This window comes from Takifugu rubripes, chromosome 22 (assembly GCF_901000725.2).
Source record: "Takifugu rubripes chromosome 22, fTakRub1.2, whole genome shotgun sequence".
Taxonomy (NCBI): domain Eukaryota; kingdom Metazoa; phylum Chordata; class Actinopteri; order Tetraodontiformes; family Tetraodontidae; genus Takifugu; species Takifugu rubripes.
In genome coordinates, this window is record NC_042306.1 from 8024894 (window position 1) to 8040320 (window position 15427).

Consider the following 15427-nt stretch of genomic DNA (forward strand, 5'->3'; position numbering starts at 1 on the left):
TGGTTGAGGAAGACTCATGGTCACTATGGCAGGCATTAATAATAATATTTATTTTGTGGTCCACTGTATCAAAGACTGCAGCTAAGTGTGAAGATAATAATAACACAAAGTCTCCAGAGTCAGTGGAGAGCAGGACATCATTTGAAACTCTTAAAAGAGATTGGAATACTTTAAAAATGTCTTTCAGGAGAAAATGATTCATTGACTGTAGACAACCTTCTCAAGGATTTTGGAAATTATAGGGCTCCAGGAGGCTGTGAGATCCAGACCAGGGATTTTTATAAATGGCTGCACCATCCATGAAAGAAAGCTGCTATCAGTTGTTGCAGTGACAGACGGGCCTATGGTAGCAATAATCTTAAAAATCAAGGTGCATGACAAAGTCATGTCCAGTGGACAAGGTTACAGGCTCAAAGCTGTCAAAGACATCGGAGACAACCAACACCGAGGGGTCAAGCACAGGAGACATGGTTAGCCTCTGCAGCTTTGTTGGTTGAGGTTGTCCAACTGTTAATAAGGGTCCAACACTATAGTGCAAATACACCCAGCAAGAAGCCAAGACATAAAGAAGAACCTGCTAAAGCTGCGAGGAGTGTCAACATGGCATCATGGGTGTGTCTGTTTTTGCTATTTTTAAATTGGGAGCCTTTATTACACAGGTCACACCAACAGCTATAACAACAGTAACTAACAGTGTTCCTGTCAGCTGTAGTGGTTACAGGAGCCGGAGCACATCAGATGGGTGCACCTTTCAAAATAAAATTTTGCTAATGTTCTCCGAGATCTGCTCATCATAAAAGGTGACAGGTTCCATTAAAAGATCCAGTCAGACTCACATTAGACCACATTGAACTGGTGTCACATCTGATGATGTCATGAACACATTTTCTTGTGTAGTTTTTCTGCTTCTTTGATGGATACAGAGAGGGGGGGGGGGGGAGGGGGCTGGTCCCTCTCTCTCTGTTTTTATCTACAGGTATTGCCGACGTCATAGCTGTGTACTGACCTGCCGACCTTTGACCCCACCGACCCACTCAATGCTTACACTGACAGCTTGTTATAATTAATGTACTTGCATGATCTCTGCCTATTCTTTCCTCTACCTGTCCTCCCCCTTCTCCTCTCTCTCTACCCAGCCAGCCATCAGCAGGAGGGTCCCCCTACATGAGCCCGGTCCTGCTCAAGGTTTCATCCTGTTAAAGAGCAGTTTTTCTTTGCTACTGTTGCTTGTTGGGGGTCAGGCCCTGGGATTCTGTAAAGGACCTAGAGACAATTTTGATTGTAGCAGACGCTATATTGATTGATTTGATTGACATTTCTTCTGGTTTTGGTTTTAATAATGTGCACCTTGACGGAACCGAGGTTTGCATTTAAGCGTTTACTCAGTCTTCACTCACTTGTCTGGGTGATGCGTTTGTCTATGCTAACAGACTCCTTCAGTCCGTCTCCTCCAAAAGGAGTTGCCATCATCTCCTTCACACCGTTCTCCTTGCCAACACTTCCTGGTCCTGTTGTCGGGGCATTTCCAGGGGATGAAGGTGACTTTTCTTCTACTTTCGCTTCCTGCAGACAGACAGATGGACACCCAAACCTGTGCTATTACTCCATCTAGTGGTATTCAGCAGTAAGAGCACAGTGACTCAGCAAACCCAGCAACTTCTGCTCAGGGTGACGTCAGTCTGACCTTGTGCCCGTTTGTCTGTCCATTGCCTGGTCCCACATTGTCCATGGATCCAACTTTAGATTTTGCTTTAATGTTCATCTTATGACTCTCAATCTTCATCTCACCTCCGCCTGAGGAAGACAGGGCAGTGCAAATAACGGGAGGGGAGCAAGGGAGGGTTAGATAATGACCTACCTGGTTTATGTTTGATGTTGTCCTTGGAGCCACATTTGGATGTCACCTTGCTCACATCGACCTTTTTATTCAGAATCTGCACCTGCAGAGGAAAAACATCATCCAGACATGACATCCAACCCCGGACACTGGCTGTAATTCCCTAAAAGGTGAGTATAGCTACCTGTTCGTACACGTCAATCGTAACAAAACTGAGTAGGGCATTTTAAAGCTTTTAGGATCAAAACCTTAAATGGCACAGGACCATTAGGCACATAACACTTTCAACAAGTGCAACAAATCATCAATCAAATATGCAGAATAAATGTCAGAATTCCATATTTTATCAGTCGTTTATCAGCGCTTGACTGTGCAATGATGTTGCTGCTGCATGTCCGTGTCAGCATCAGAACAAGCTCTTTTTGACAGGTGAATGCATTTGTTTCCACTATGAAGCAGATTTTTGATTCAAGTTTTGTGGTTTCATTTTTGCCTGGTGTGGAAATGTGATCTTTGTAGACGGGAGGAAAAGGAAAAAAACTTGCATAACATTAGCAAAGCAGCGACACAGATTGCTCCAGACTGGGGAGCGTCATTAGCTCTGACGCTACTTACATTGCCACCTCCAGGGACATGTTTGATATTGTCCTTGGAGCCACAGCGAGACGTGACATGGCTGAAGTCCAGCTTTTTGTGGAGAATCTGAACCTAAAGGCATGCAGGTAGACAAACAGACAAGCAGTGAACTGAGGAGATAGAGGAGAAAGGAAGACATGGAGGAAAGTATAATGGGCAGAAAGGAAAGGGCAGCACGGAAGACTATTCACTCAATGGGGAAATAAAAAGGCTGTGGCGTGTATACACGGAGGACAACCTGTCATTCCAGTTCAGTCATCCTCTGTGACATGAAATGATGTGTAAAAACTCAGCCCCACAAAAAAAGTCTGGGATTTTTTGGAACCAGGAATCAGTTCTTATTTCATTATTATTGTTACCACGATCATCTTTTAGTTAATACTATGTTTACTGAGGTCAGCTTTGGGCACGGATGCCTTTTTACGTAAAAATGTTTTACTTCCAGTGATATTCTCATATCCAGATGTGCCTCCTGCTGTCCTGCCAATAATGTCTGTGCATCCATGATTCTTTGTCGACCGTCGCTACTGTGGCTGGATCGAAGGGAGTTCGATATTTAGGCAGGTTACATCGCAAAGAAGAAACACTAACATAAAATAATGAGTCATTTTCAGATGGGCACTCAAGAAAAATGACAAATGAACTCGCAGCCAGGAATAAAAGGCGTGAGTTCCTCTAATTAAATGGTCCTGTTGATGCAAATGCCATTGTCTTTCTTACTAGACCAGAGTGATAAATAGCTGTAGTCTATGTACATCTCACAAAATCTGAAGCTGGTAGGTCATCATTTCCACTACAGAAATTACCCCTTTGGCTGAAGAAGAGGGAAAAAAGAGACCTTTGGGTTTTAATGGCCTATTAAAGGGGTTAGCTAATCTATGTCTGTCATTAATCCTACAGCATGGGTTCATTCTCTCTGCATGATCTGTTTTCAAAGATGGAAGTGATGACACAGTTGGCAGCAGTAAAGGAGGATCCACTGAGCACAAAATTGCACCCAGACACCTGGATATGTCACTGGTTAGATATACGGCCATGTTTGCCCTGCAAACCATAGATGAACAAATGCAACAAATACTCTGGAATCTGCCATTAATCCGACTTTGTTTAAAGCAGCCACACAGTCAGTGAAACATCAAAGCACATTCTTTGATCGGCAATGTCACAGTTTAAATCTATATTGCTGTGCACAACAGAAAAAAGGTGCTCAAGTCAGAGAGGACATGCACGAGGAACAAATAAGTGGAACATAAATGAAGCGTATAGGTCAGAGGTTAGCAAAAGAAGCTATATGATGATACTACCCTGTTATGGAGCCAAATGTAAATGAGAAATTTTACATATTTTTATGTGGATATTTATTTTTTGTTTTGTGACTGAACAAAAACCATGGATTGAAAGCTGAAAACTCTGTTATGGTAATGTAGAATGGGTTATTGCATCCCTGACAACAGGAGAGATACACTCGCATGGCTGTGGTTGCAGATGGATGTAGAATGAGCGATGTGGTGGTGAGTGAAGATAGGAGGCGTCCGTGTGTCGGGATGTAGATGGTAGGGACTCACTCTGGCCTTGGAGGCAGGGGTGGAGGGGTCTGCCTTGTTGTTCTGGGTGGAGGTGACCTGGGGAGACAAGCACCCCTCTGGTCAGCACAACCTGGATGGACTACCAACAGGAATGAGAGCATGGTGGGAGGGGGTGGTATGGGGCAGGTGCGGATTCGGTTGAAGAGGGTGTGGCAGGTTGAATGTGGGGGTCAGCAGCTGAGACGATCAGTGTAATTGTGTGCCGTGCTGGTAAACTAGGAGTTTGCACCAAGCACACCTTTACTAAACTTTACTAACCATCAACCCATACTAAAAAGCAATGGTTCCTTTAAGGTATCCTTTCGCTCTGCAAAATCTGGGATTTTGGGGAAACCTCATGAACTCACTGTGCATCTCACACTAGACATCATTTACAACCAACAACTTTGGTTCCTTTAATAAAGGCATCACTAACAGTAAGGAGCAAATAATGTGTATTATAGGTTAAATCACCACGAGAGAGCAACAGACAGATAATGTTCATTTTGTTTTCACCTCTGTGGGTGTTTCCCCCTTTTACTGCTTTACAAATGAATTTGGAAATTTAAACAAATAACATAAAATTTTCTACAATCTTGAAATTAAAGCTCTATAAATATTAATGTTGTAAACATTAAGAATCTACTTTCACTACAGTTACATCATTTACTCTGCATGTCAAGGTCACAGTCAGCCTTGCACAGATTTTGCAGGATTCATTGTATTTTCTATCTTTAATCTAATCTCAATAATGGACAATTTCTCTCTTTGTCAACCTCTGATAATTATTTGACTGATAAAAGATCAATAGTTGTCTGCAGTGTCTCCTATCTGGTTACCTCACCATAACCATCCTCCTCCAGATCTGTGCACGTCAGTCCATCCCAGGTTAAACAAACCGTTCACTCACACCAAGGAACTTCGCAGTCACTGCAGTCAGTGGGCCAACATACAAACCCTTTTATACTAACATACATAGCTCATATCACTGCCACTATATGATTATTGAACTCAGTCATGCCTGTAATGACTAATGGCAGCACTAAAAATCCCTCTATCACTGATAGAATGTCTTTTTTCTGTGTTAGTGAAGTAAAAAAACACAAATGAGTATAAAGAATGCAGAAATTACCAGGAGAAACGAGTCGATGCCCTCCTTTATGCTAAAGACTGTGTGTTAAAATAATGAAACTGAATTGATGTTTTGTAGGTGCGTTATATTCATATATGTTGTTTACTCTATTACCTGAGCGAGTCATGGTAGATGAAACAGCAGGACAGAAAAAAAGAATGCATTCTGGGAGTGTTCACATGGTTTAATTATTTAGAAAATGATAACAATGCTAATATGACCGTAGGAGGAGGCAGAAGGAAACAATATGAAAATTTAGAATGAGGATGGATGAAAAACAAAGGCAGTCAATGTTTTAGCTGATATCTCATTTTTCTTAGACAGGTAACAACCTTGAAATGGCCAATGTGTGTTTATGTTTATGAGTATACATGTGATTTTGCTGTTAACAATTCCTGGATGCAAAAATCTGGTGGACTAATTAAGACAAATTCAGCCCAAATAACTTTCAAAGCTGTTGGATTCCAGTGGTGTCACTTACAGTTACTCATTTCCATCCATCCATCCATCCATCCATCCATCCATCCATCCATCCATCCATCCATCCATCATCCATCCATCCATTCATCCATCCATCCATCAACCACTTATCTAAAGTCAACTGATGGGGTGACAGTTTCAGTAAGACTCCAAATGTCCCTACCTGTGTCCCTAGCTACATCTACCGAATCTGACTGGAAACCTCAAGGAATTTTCATATCGGTGGACACAACTAATCTCACAGCCTGGTCCTCAACCTGCTTGGTGACCTCTTCCTAGTTCCCAGATGTGCTAAAAATACCTCCCTAGTAAGGCACCCTCCAGCAACTTCACTTGCCTCATCTGATTCCTGGCTATGCAAAGAAACAGCAGCTATGGTCCAAGTCTCTCACTGAACTTCTCACTCTGGAGGAGACACCAGCCAACATCATGAGAGAAACCTTTTTAACTACTTCTAACAGTAAGCTTTGTTTTTGGGTCATGACCTAATGCTCATGGCCGAGGAGAGCTGGAATGAAGATTGGCCTGTAGATCAAGTCTTTTACATTGTGGTTGAGCTCCATTTCTCCCCCCCCAACAGTGACAAATACTGCCAAATCTTGTTGATCTCACATCCCTACTTATGAACAAGGGTAATTAAGCTCCTTTATTTGGGGTAAGGACTTCATCCCTGCATAGAATATACAGTTCTGACTAAAAATGGCCCAATATTAAGAGGGGCTACAAAATACAGCGATGGAATTCTCAACCACAAGCCCCCTTGTCCACGTCCGCACCTCAACATCCTTTGACTAAATGTGACAAAAAGGGTAGGTGGCAAAGTTGCACCCCTTCCTGAAAAAGAGTCTGGATTACTGCCAAGTGTGCAGACACAACTCTGGCTCGTGGGAATATGGGGACTGAGTGATCTGAGGAGTGACCCCCACTTACTCCATACGCCCACTGCATATCCCAGGGAAGAAAAACGATGATGGCTTTCCCTCTCCATGTCCCCAACACATAGGAGGACTGGGTGGACACACTCCCGGGCTCTTTTCACAATGACTGCAAGAGTGAAAAGCTGGTGTGTTGTTCTCCATCCAGGTAAACACACAAATGGTTCATTCTGAATGCGAGGCGCTGGAGTTACATTTCATGGAGTGTGAGTAATGTGAAACCAATATAGTTCTAACAGACCAACAGTTTCCTCTTTAAAGAAGGGGATGTGAGACATTTGGGTACAGTACCCAACTTCCACATCATGTTGAAGAGGTGTGTCATTTGTGAAAACCCCTGAACAGCCAAAGCCTTAAGGATTTCTGGGCAGATCTTATCAATCCCTGAAGTCTTGCCAGTGAGGAGGATTTTCTTTTATTATCTGAGCAATCTGTTTTTCCTCTCCTGAGGCAGTTGATGGTGCTTCACAAAGGATTTGACATATCCAAAAATCATTTTGTACCCTTCCCGTGACCCCAAAAAGTCTAAAGCTGTTAAGAAGACGAGACGGGACCATCCAAAAATCAATGGATTCTCTTGTAACTACACCCACACCCGCTGCTTTGCCTCCCTCAGAAATGAGGCTGCAGTCCTTCAGGCCTGTCTGCACCTTGCAAGTGCCCTCAGAGTTCCACAGAATAAGATTCCTAAAGGACTCCTTCACCCAACCAGCTTCCCTGACCACTAGTGTCCCCCATGGTGTTCTAGGGTTACTGAACAATAGTCAACATGTGTGTGCGAATCTGTATTTGTGTTGGAAGCATTGATGTCTCTGTCATCTTCCAAAAATACAAGAACTGGAACTACATGCTCAAAACCATGTTGCCTTTACTGACTGTTACTGTACAGTCTGGTCCTACCTTTCCTCCACCAGGCTGATACTTCATGTTGTCAGTAGATCCAATCTTGGAGCGGACATTCTTAAGGTCAGGAGTTGGTGCATTGATGGGTCTGGGATTTCGAGGTGCACGGGGCACTGGTGGCTTCTTCTCCACTGGGGTCTGCTTGGGCACCGGAGGTTTGGTGATGACTCGGCGGCGGTGAGAATTTTCACCATTAGTGGAGGCAACAGGGGTAGCAGGTGTGGCAGAAGGAGCTGGGCGACGAGCTGCTGAGAGGGAAGAATCATTTATAGCTAACACTGGAGTATTACTAAATCCCTCATCTGAGGAATTAAATATAACACTACATTTATTTCCCAATTAAGTCAGGCAGACATTGTATGGATGAAACCATAAACCCAAACAGTTTTTAATTTGTCGTTTTTAGTACTCTTTTATGGGATGCCATAATTCCAGATTAACTTGCCTGAGCAATCAACACTTTAACAAGGATTGCTCGTCTAAGGAGCTTTGATACACAATTTTTACCCACAACATTTTATTTTTTAAAAGGAACCACAGCTTTGACTATGGTGCTTTGACTTCACTTTTTCCTTTCTGCTTTTTGCCTTGATTGTCTTCAAGGCTCAACAAGCCTATTCATTTGACATAAAACAACCGAGTTTAGGACCAACTCTCATCCAGAAATGCACCCAACAGTTCTACACACATATTACATACATACATTTCTACCACATATGTATGATCAGTTTATGACCAGATCAAAAAGTATCACTAATTACTCATTAGTGCCTGTTGAAGATGGATGGATGGATAGGGAAGGATGACCAGTAATGCATGCTGGACAATGACTGTGGAAGCAAAGATAAATTCAATGCAGTTTTTTCTGTACAAGTATAATATAAAAATATTACATCCTCAGAATGATTCTGCCCATGAATCTTTATTTTATTTTTGACCATTAAATTTGAGAATTCAGAGGAGAAATAGTCAAATGAGAAATTTTACAGCCTGCATCTCTATGTTTTATTACCAGTAGTCTTGGGTTTCTTGGCCTCTCCCATCTTGTTATCAGCTTTGTCATTCTTGTTAACTGCAATTATGAAACACAAGTAAATAAACTTAATAGCCTGTGCTCAAATATGAAAGAATACCCACATTTACTATAATAGGTATAATTTAATAGATTTAAGCATTATTTAAAACAGATTTCATTTAATATGTAATGCCTGAATAAAATGCCATCTGGAATTTTGAACAGCAGGTCAGAAAAAACAGTGTCCATGAATGCAGCATAAATGAATTGTGCAACTTGGGAACAACTGCTGCTGTAAACTGGGTGAATGACTCAAATTCTCTGAGGGTGCTGAAGCGAATGCCTGTTTGACTAATAGGACTCAGACTAAGCCACAGCTCCTTTACTTTAAGAGACAGTATTTGTTATGTACTGATAAAAATACCACACTGGTGTCTTCAAAGGATTGCTTTTGAATACGATTAAGAGCAACATATGGTAGCAGCTCAGGCTGCGTACTGCCTGGAGGAGGAGCACTGATTCATGATATCCAGCAGCTGTAGCACTGTCAGCTCCTGTTCTAGAGGTCATGTTGTAAGCCTCTGTGTGTACTGTGTGTGTGTGTGTGTGTGTGTGTGTGTGTGTGTGTGTGTGTGTGTGTGAGGCGTACCAGCAGTTTTGGTTGCTGCAGTGGAGGAGCCACGTGGGGTGGGTGTGGCCTTTGGCACAGGTGGACGTTTCTCAGCACTATTGTTCTCCGGAGTCTGAAAATCACAGGATAGGTGAGATGAGCTCTGGGTGAGATTTTTAAATGATGATAGACAGAAGCCAAATAGGAACAATCCCTCCATCTACAACCATCCCCGTACCCTATATAATGCACTCAATAGGGGAGTACGCCATTTTGTAGTCCAAATGTGCCCAAATGTTAAGTGACCTTATATTGTTCACTTAATGTGCACGGAAAAGTAGTGGACCACTGATGCTCCCTAATTTAGTATCACATCATCCTCTGTGGTCACAGTCGAGAAGCTAAACACAATTATTAGTTAATAATTAAGTTAAATATTAATGACATAATGTACAACAGCAAACAAATGAGATAATTCTCCCGGCGCTGATGTTGTTCTGGTACATATTTATCATGCGACGCTACACAAAGGTTACAGCTCTATGGCTGTGTGCAAATGCAGAATTTTCAGCTTCTCAGCCACTGAATAACTCACTCAAGCCTGCTCCTTATGTAGTGAGTAGGGGATAGGAAACAAGTGTGTGATTTCAGACACAGCCCGAGACACAATACTGACGGAGTAAAAAAGAAAAATACAATAAAAACTGCAATAAACAATTCAAACCAAAAAAACAAAACACAAAAAATATTTAGAACTGCAATCCAAAGGAAATGCTGTTTGATCTGTATTAGGTAACAAAATTGAAGATTTAATAGTATTACATTATAATATTACAGTATAATCCAAACTAGAGAATCGTGTAGAATAAATATTAAATTTTTTTTTGCACACATGCATTTTTTTATTCTGGGTTGTTCTGTATCATACAGCAGAACAAGACTAATTATTACACAGGATAATTAAAAGGCCCAACAAGAGTTGATTAAATAAGGAGGAGATGTAACAGGACTGCGACTTCCTGATCTGACTGTGATGGCTGCAGCGTTTTATTCCGCCGCTACTGAACCGCCTAATTTGTTCTCTTGTCTTTTTAACTCAGAACAATCAGTTCACTTCTGTTGATGAGCAATGAAAGCACGTGTTGGTCTGGCTGAAACAGGATTTTTAAAAGGCAAGTATTACAGAAGTTAATTCAATTCCTAGAAGCTGGGATGACAGACCAGATAATTCAGTTATTTGTCAGTGACAGGAAGCTCTGTGCATGTGTCATTGTTTGTGCATGTGTAATTTGTTTGTGTTTATTGTTGTTTCTGTGACAGTATAAGTAATCTGGTAAAGGTCCAGTACTGAATGGTGTCGTGAGCCTGCTGATGGACTTACACCTGCCACAAACCTGGCTCCCTTCAATCTAAGTGCGAGGACAGAACTCCAGTGAAATGCTCCCACTGACATGTGAATGTAGCTCAGCTTGTTTGTGCATATAAATATATAAACTGTGTGACCGAACTCAGAAAAGGTAATTGCCCCCTGCACCTAATAACTGCCTGTGCCACCACCAGCGGCAATAACTGCAATCAAGTGTTTGTGATAAGTGACAATGAGTCTTTCTCATGGCTGTGGAGGAAATCTGGCTCAATCCTCTGTGGAGAATTGCTTTAACTCAGCCACATTGGAGGGTTTTTGTGCTTTTTTTCACCTTAATAAATGAAATCATCATTTATAAACAGCATTTTTTACTTACTCAAGTGAATGTTTTTTTTTTTTTTAAATATTTGTGTGATGATTTGAAACAAAGTGTTAAAAATGTGCAATTTTACATCTACATCGAGGCTGTAATTTTAATTTCTGTATTGGCAGCACCGAGTGCCATATGATTGATGTTCCCTGAGGCCTACTTCAGGAGTCCATTTCTCAGGGCAACATAGCGCAATTATTAATATTTTTTTCTCCAGGAGATTGAATTTATGTGATCCTAATGATTTACACTCACCTTGGCAGAGCCAGTTGCCACTGGTGGGCGCTTGGCTGCAGTGGGTGTTGTTGCCCTGGGTACAGGACTCTTTTTATTTGAGGTGGTAGGGGAAGGACGTTTGGCTGCAGAGGCCTCACCAGTGGTAGACAGAGTGGATGGGCGGGATTTGGCTGAATCTGATTTAGCTGAAGCCACATCAAGCTGGTGGAAATGAAATTAAAGAAGCCACAAAAGATAGAAACGTAAAACAAGGAAAGCGATAAAGACTGAAATAAACCGCTATAATGGATGGTGATGACTGCAATAAAGTCATTTGAAACCGACAGCATTCAGAAAAAGAAAATTCATAGCCACTTTGGAGACCTCGGGAGCATTCACAACATTGGTCCCAAATCAGATGAAATGAGAAGCACTCCAAATATAGCACATGATGCCATAATCAGATACAAATGTAGGACCCATTCATCACTCCCAATCAGCTTAAAATGATATAATTACACACATTCAGTGACGCTTAATGTAGCACAGACAGAGGAAATGCAGCAAAGGTTATATAGTGACTGTTATATAGTGATGAAACATGCTTGGTTTTAAAGCCGTTTGACTTAACAGCATACCTAGAAACGTACGCCTTTCTCCAGTTTCTTTTATAATGTGTTTAACATTTTACAACTTAGAAAAAAAGTGGTGTGGTGGTTAGCACTGTTGCCTCACAGCAAGAAAGCCCCGGGTTCGATCCCCGGTTGGGATTGAGGCTGGGGACTTTCTGTGTGGATTTCTCTGTCAACTGGACAGAGTTTCTTTTCTTGAAAACGTTTTCAAGAGAAGAAACTCAGTCCAGTTGACAGAGAAAACTACCTTGGATACAATGACCTGGATGATTGAGAATCTACACAGACATTTCTGTGTGGAGTTTGCATGTTCTCCCTGTGCCTGTGTGGGTTCTCTCCGGGTACTCCGGCTTCCTCCCACAGTCCAAAGACATGCATGATTGGGGATTAGGCTAATTGGAAACTCTAAAATTGCCCGTAGGTGTGAGTGTGAGAGAGAATGGTTGTTTGTCTATATGTGTTAGCCCTGCGATTGACTGGCGTCCAGTCCAGGGTGTACCCTGCCTCTGCCCATTGTGCTGGGATAGGCTCCAGTCCCCCCGCGACCCTCAGTGGAAGAACAAGCGGTAGAAAGTGAGTGAGTGAGTGAGAAAAAAAGTTAAATTTAGCCTGCTGGAAGTATATACCTGTTAACTTTAAATACATTTGGAACCTGGGTGGACTTGGCGTTTTAATTAATATTCTGATGGAGAATTTTTTTTAATATGATGGAGAATGGATGCAGCAATAATGGTGAAACACATGCTCAGTTCAGCCAAAGAACAAGAAACAGTGTTGTACCCTCAATATTTTCATTTTTCCATATGAAGGAAAAACAAAAGAAAAATACAAAAGAAACATTTAGCTCAGAAAAGTATTTGAGTCTGAAATTGTAATGAAAATGGATTTTGAGTGAAGATCTGGCAAGAAAATAAACATAATAACCCTCCAATGTTACCACAAATGTTCATCTATTTACTTTTTATTTAAGTTCTCTTCCAATTTTGACTTTTGTTCCACTACTTCTGTTACATATTTCTAAATGTTGGACTCATGGATGTGAGAGTGTGTGTATGAGTGTGTGTGTGTGTTTGCGCGTGTTTGTAGGACTCACCTTGCTCTTGCTGTCAGGACTTGGCAGGTTCTTGTTACCATCACCTGTGGGAGATTTAGTTGGCCCTTTCCCTCCCTTCTCTTCCTTCTTCTCATCTTCCCTCTTCTCATCTTTGTTGGTTTTCTCTGGTTTGTCCACCTTATCCGCCTTCTCATTGGCCTTGTTTTTTTCGGTGTTCTTCTCCACCTTGTCCTCGTCTTTGATGATCTTGTCTGACTTCTTCTCTGGACCGTTGTCCTGCTTTTGCGGCCCTTCTTTCTCTTTCTTTTCAGAGGTGTCAGTCTTGGCTGTGCTGCTGGACATAATGTCGGCCTTCTCCGGCTTCTCCTTATTGTCAAACTTCACTGTTAAAAAAGGGATATCAGTGTCAAAGCTTTGGTGAAGGACAAAAGGATAAGATCTTTAGTTTTGCATTATAAAAACAAGCTTTTCATGCAATTTACCAGACTACAATAATGATTGTTCATAGATGATGACAGTTTTTGTTTTCATGTTTGGAGGATTGATTGACACTTTGCAAAGTGATAGTCACATCACAACACCTCTGAACAGAAAAGAGAAAACTCAACAGTGAAAAACTGAGAGCAAGGATGCTGTAAATCTAGGTGAACAGAATACTGGACCAGCACAAAACTAAACTAGAAAGGTACCGAATCTGATCTGGGACACATACTGTAGCTCACAGCAGCTCAGTCTGTAGGGCTGAGAGGGTGGTGGTTCAATCCCCCGTGTGGACAAAACAGAGAGGGTGTTCTGGTAGTAGAGATAGGTGTCTGAACACCTTCAGAGCACTGCCGAAGTAACCTTAATGGACTGAACCCCTGATTTACCCCTGATTTCTCATATTGGGCCCTATGATGAGCTGGCGACACATTCAGGGGTGTACCCTGACTATGGCCCTATACTGAGCTGAGATAGTCTCCAGCACACTCCCCATGACCCCGAAAGGGATAAAGCGGTCAAGAATAAAAAATCTGTGACACCTGCAGACATAAAACATGGCAGATCAAGCTGGTAAGAAGTGGAGCAACTCCTGTTTGAGAGGACGACACAGAAAGTCACTGCTCTCATCTTACTAACAGTATTGCCAGGTCCTGTGAAGACGTTTGAGGAAGAACTCAGAGAGAGTTTTATCAAACCCCTCATAAAAAGAGAGAAAGTCATGGAAGCACATGTTAATTTGGAGGCTGGATTCATGGCCAAGGTGAGCTGTGTCACAACAATTTAGAAAAAACTGAAAGTGAGCACAAGAAGAAGCTAAAAGAGTTGAAAGGAGGAATTCAAGAGTGTAAATGTGGTACAGTTGTTCAACTCAGTGGAAATCAGGAGGCAATCCATCCTCTGCTTAGCAATTTTTTATGGCCACATTAAAAAAGGGAATCTAAGCTGTGGAATGGTTGGCTGAGCATTTAGATATTAGCCCCCTGCTGTGGAACCAGGTACGGGAGGCTGACTCCCTTTCTATTTTTAAGATTAGACTTAAAACATTCCTCTTTGAGAGAGCTGATAGTCAGTAATTCTGTAGTTCCAGGTTTTATTCTACTCTAAATAATTATCATATTTAGAGGCTCAGGCTGATTCTTTCGCTACCATCTTAGATATGCTGCCCCAGGCCGAAGCTGCCAGGGCACAGAAACATGATCACCTGATGAGTTTCTACCACCTTTCTGGTTCATGGCTCCCTCCCTTCCCTCCCCCTCCCCTCCCCTCCCCTCCTCTCCTCTCCTCTCCTCTCTGCTCATCTCCTCTCCTCTCCTTGAAGCAAACAGGCGAACAGAACCTGTTTCTGCTGCCAACCAGATGGAAACGAGACAGAGACTGAAGTAGTAAAGGGTGGTCAGAGCCAGATTCATTGCCTAACCATAAAAAGACAACTGAGGCCACCATTCTTAAAACAGAGAAGCAGCCACACCAATGAACCTGACTGGAAGGGTGCCCGTACTGCACTAGTGCATGAAATTCTAGAACATGCAACAAGGAAAGTGCAAAAACTGAAGGGAAGCTGTCCTCTGCTTCAGCAGTAGGTGGCGATATGTATACTTTCAGTGGGTTAACACAGCCCCCTTTTCCAGTTGACATATTATGTTAATAATACACAATTGGAGTCAAGTGGTGAGATATTAACAACAAAAAGTGAGTAATCATACAGCTTCGTTCATCCCGTGCATAAAGTATGATTTACTTTAATTATTGTGCACGCAAGACACCCTATCCCTTGTCGTGTTGATTTTGAGAGGCAGACAAAAAGAAAAACCAAGATCAACCACAGACATATAGGATGGTATATTTTAATACATGGAGATGATTTGTTTTATCCAAGTAAATGAAATATCAGGGTTTCTACAACTCTACAGCAAAGCTTTTACACAAGAGCATCCTGTTGCCGCAACGTTGGGTTGGAATAAACCACTGCAGCCAAGCGTAAACTGATGTTCTCCTCAGCTTTTGAGGACAAATACGTCAGTAGATAAAGACATTCATGGTTCTGACCCTTGAGCCCCTGGCTGTCACTTTGCTTCACAGAGAAAAGGTTTTTACTGACGGGATCTACTGTATTACATCAAACTATTCCTGGATTACTGAATTTGAAGGTCAATGCATGGATGTGGTTATGTAGATCAATGCGGATGATTTTAG

General features: G+C 41.9%; 1 protein-coding gene across 8 annotated transcripts in view; it reads right to left on the reverse strand.

Moving 5' to 3' along the window:
- Positions 1 to 15427, reverse strand: part of LOC101075768 (microtubule-associated protein 4-like) — a 53391-nt gene that overhangs the window by 7538 nt on the left and 30426 nt on the right. For 4 of the 8 annotated variants that reach the window (XM_029831265.1, XM_029831269.1, XM_029831261.1 and 1 more), the window contains 10 exons: positions 12791 to 13134; positions 11105 to 11287; positions 9153 to 9246; positions 8501 to 8560; positions 7486 to 7736; positions 4039 to 4095; positions 2453 to 2545; positions 1859 to 1940; positions 1685 to 1794; positions 1398 to 1563 (listed from right to left, as the gene is read on the reverse strand). In XM_029831265.1, the coding sequence (XP_029687125.1) occupies positions 1398 to 1563; positions 1685 to 1794; positions 1859 to 1940; positions 2453 to 2545; positions 4039 to 4095; positions 7486 to 7736; positions 8501 to 8560; positions 9153 to 9246; positions 11105 to 11287; positions 12791 to 13134 (1440 nt within the window). The remainder of the gene's footprint in view (positions 1 to 1397; positions 1564 to 1684; positions 1795 to 1858; positions 1941 to 2452; positions 2546 to 4038; positions 4096 to 7485; positions 7737 to 8500; positions 8561 to 9152; positions 9247 to 11104; positions 11288 to 12790; positions 13135 to 15427) is intronic. The other 4 variants (XM_029831263.1, XM_029831267.1, XM_029831264.1 and 1 more) reach the window with 4 other exon arrangements.